The sequence below is a fragment of the Exserohilum turcica genome, assembly GCF_000359705.1.
Source record: "Exserohilum turcica Et28A unplaced genomic scaffold SETTUscaffold_157, whole genome shotgun sequence".
In the NCBI taxonomy this organism is placed as follows: domain Eukaryota; kingdom Fungi; phylum Ascomycota; class Dothideomycetes; order Pleosporales; family Pleosporaceae; genus Exserohilum; species Exserohilum turcicum.
The window spans coordinates 1-2,835 of record NW_007359978.1 but is presented as its reverse complement, the minus strand read 5'-3'; the positions used below and the strand labels follow the sequence as shown (position 1 = coordinate 2,835).

Genomic DNA, 2,835 nt, shown 5'->3' with positions numbered 1-2,835 from the left:
TCTATATATAGGTAAGAAATTCCTAGTAATTGCAAAGTGTTACAAGTAACAAGAAGGATTCCTTGACGCGGGACGAGTGGCAGAGGACCTATGGATGTCCACGTCAGAAGGTAATGATCAACGCGGGGCGAAGATCACGTGATCGGCATCCCGCCAAGACAAGACATCTCGCCAAGAGGGCAGATGCCACGACATCGCAAGATGCCAGGACATCTTGGACATCTGTAGATGCCAGGCCTTTCTAGAGATGCCACAGATGTCAGGACCGAGAACAATGGGTATAAGAATGTGTTGGATTTCATTATTACACTCGTTGTGGTCAATTCTCTCAATAGTTCATCTCTTACCCAGATTGATACTAGTTATTCTACCTTAGTAGAATTGATTGTTTGCTCTTTGGTTAAATCCTATAACTCTTTTCCACATAGCACTTCGCAAACAATCTCACGGACTACCGCTTTAGTCTACTCGCCCTAACCCGGACCAAGACCAGAGAAGTATAGCCGAACCCCGTGTAACACTTTGACCACCACCAAGTCTTTGTGGAAGGATTAACCAACAGGTCGCCCGATTAAGATTCAAGATGTCTCACAATCACTCTCAATCCCAGGCAAGCAATGGTGGACCAGTACAGGAACCTGCACTAGCACCACGACCAGCAATCGACGACGAAATGCTGACCCCGAGTGACGACGAAGAAGACGACGAAGACGCACGAAACTTACGAGAGTTGCGGAATCTTAGGCGACAGGCCACGATCACGCAGCAGCAGATGGCTAGCATGCAAGATATGATCAATCAGCTTTCAAGCCAGCTGACGGCCACCTCGAATGAAAAAAAGGTGTTAAAGAAACCCAAGATGGCGCCACCCGAGAAGTACGAAGGAGGAAGATATGAGCTACGACCATTCCTCACCAACATGGACCTATATTGCGAATTCAACGAAGTTCCGACCGACCAAGGAAAGATCCTCATGGCCAGTACCTATATGAAAGGAAGGGCAGCGAACTGGATTCAACCATACGTAGAAGATTACGTATCGAACAGCGCAGACCAAGGTACTAGGGCTGAGACACAGTCCCTATTCGCTAGTTAGAAACACTTCAAGGAAGAGATGGGACGCATCTTTGGGGAAGTAGACGCCAAGAACCAGGCAGAGAAAGCGATAACTCGCCTGAAGCAGACCAAGTCAGTCTCGACGTATACGGCAGAATTTAAACAGCTACAGGCAAGAATCGATTGGGATGATGCTGCGCTACGAACTGTATTCGAGGCAGGACTGAAGGAAAATATAAAAGACGGTCTTGTACACCATGAAAAGCCAACAACGCTTCACGCTCTGATAGAGCTAGCCACGCGAATCGACCACAGGCTGTGGGAACGATATGAACAGAAAAAGACGTTCCAGCCCACGACGGCCAATATGAAGAAGCAACGCAACCACAAAGACAGGGATGGGGACACCATCATGACTGGCAAGGTGCAAGAAAACAAGAACCAGAACACCCGAGGAAGGGGCTAGGATGGCCTTTCTAAGGAAGAACGCCAGAAGCGTTACGAAAAGAAGGCATGCCTCCAATGCAGTGAAGTAGGACACTTCCGCAGAGATTGCCCAAAAAACGAAGTCAGGCAAGGTCAAATCAAGATCGGGATGATCAGGAGTGGGACGCCTTACCCACCAGTCACGGAACCCGACGACAGCCTTAGTGACTTGGACTTGTACGAGGAGGCGCGCCAAGAGAGCGACGAGGCCTTCGAGATGGTACAAGAAGCTTTAGGAGCCAAGAATGTCCAATGGGACATACCACAAGAAACAGATTGGAAGATTGACGGGGCTGAGATTCAGAGCCGCCTAAGGAATCACCAATGCTGGGTCTGCGGAGACGCCGCACACCAGGCAGACGATTGCCATCAGCGGGGACGTATCGCGATTACGGGCCCTAACGCTGAAGAGATCGGGTATCAAGCGATTCACGAACAACCACGCTTCGAGAGCCCCAAAGCTCAAATTGAGGAACGAAACCCTTACTTGTTTAAGGCACGCATGACGCAACACAAAGATTTGCACTAGGTTAACTGCAGCTAGAAGAAATGCAAGAAGCATTACCAGGAAAAGCAGAAATCAAGAAAAAACGACAATGACTGTTGCCACACACATCTAGAGACATATGAGTGTCTAGTGGAGCAATGTCATATCCATGGACCCGAGAAGCAAGATCGAGCTCACCAACGGCTGTGTTGGGTGAACTGCGAAAGCATGTGTCAGTATCACAGGACGCAGTATAAGGAAGCCTTGAACCCGACCAGCTATTACCACGGGACGGTAAACGCTGAGGAATGTAACGCAACGGAATGTCGTATGCATCGAGACCGGCAGTCGGAAGTCACGACATCTCGGATGCCGAAGCAACAAGTCAAGGATAGTGAAGAGCGTCATGAACTCTTGCACTGGTCCTTCTGCTACAACGACTATTGCACAATACACCAAGACGCCAAGTACGGCGCAGGCTACTTTCCTAGACAGAGGAAGAGTAGGCCGACAAAAAACTAGGATGCCGCCAGGGACAGGGTCACGCTGGTGAAGGCAGTCCTAAAACGACCCTCAAGGAAGTCAAGAGCGTAGGCACGCAGGACCTTAGACTTCGAACAAATGTCTTAGTAAACGGACATAGGATGACAGCGACCATAGATAGTGGTGCTGCACGAACAATGATCTCACCCCGAGTGGTGGAGAAATACGACATACCCCATCAGGCCAAGAAGGTGCCGATGCGAGTGGTATTAGCCGACGATAATCCCATGGCATACGGAACGGCATGATCAGGCTACGAGACC

The 2,835-nt window shown here is 49.5% G+C and overlaps 1 protein-coding gene across 1 annotated transcript; it reads left to right on the top strand.

Annotated features, from left to right (window-relative positions):
- Positions 1-1,522: 1,522 nt before the first annotated feature.
- SETTUDRAFT_112295 (uncharacterized protein) lies at positions 1,523-2,071 on the top strand (the record flags this gene model as incomplete). Its single annotated transcript, XM_008025846.1, has 1 exon — positions 1,523-2,071. A coding segment is annotated over one exon (549 nt), but the record flags the coding sequence as incomplete, so codon positions are not given.
- Positions 2,072-2,835: the final 764 nt, after the last annotated feature.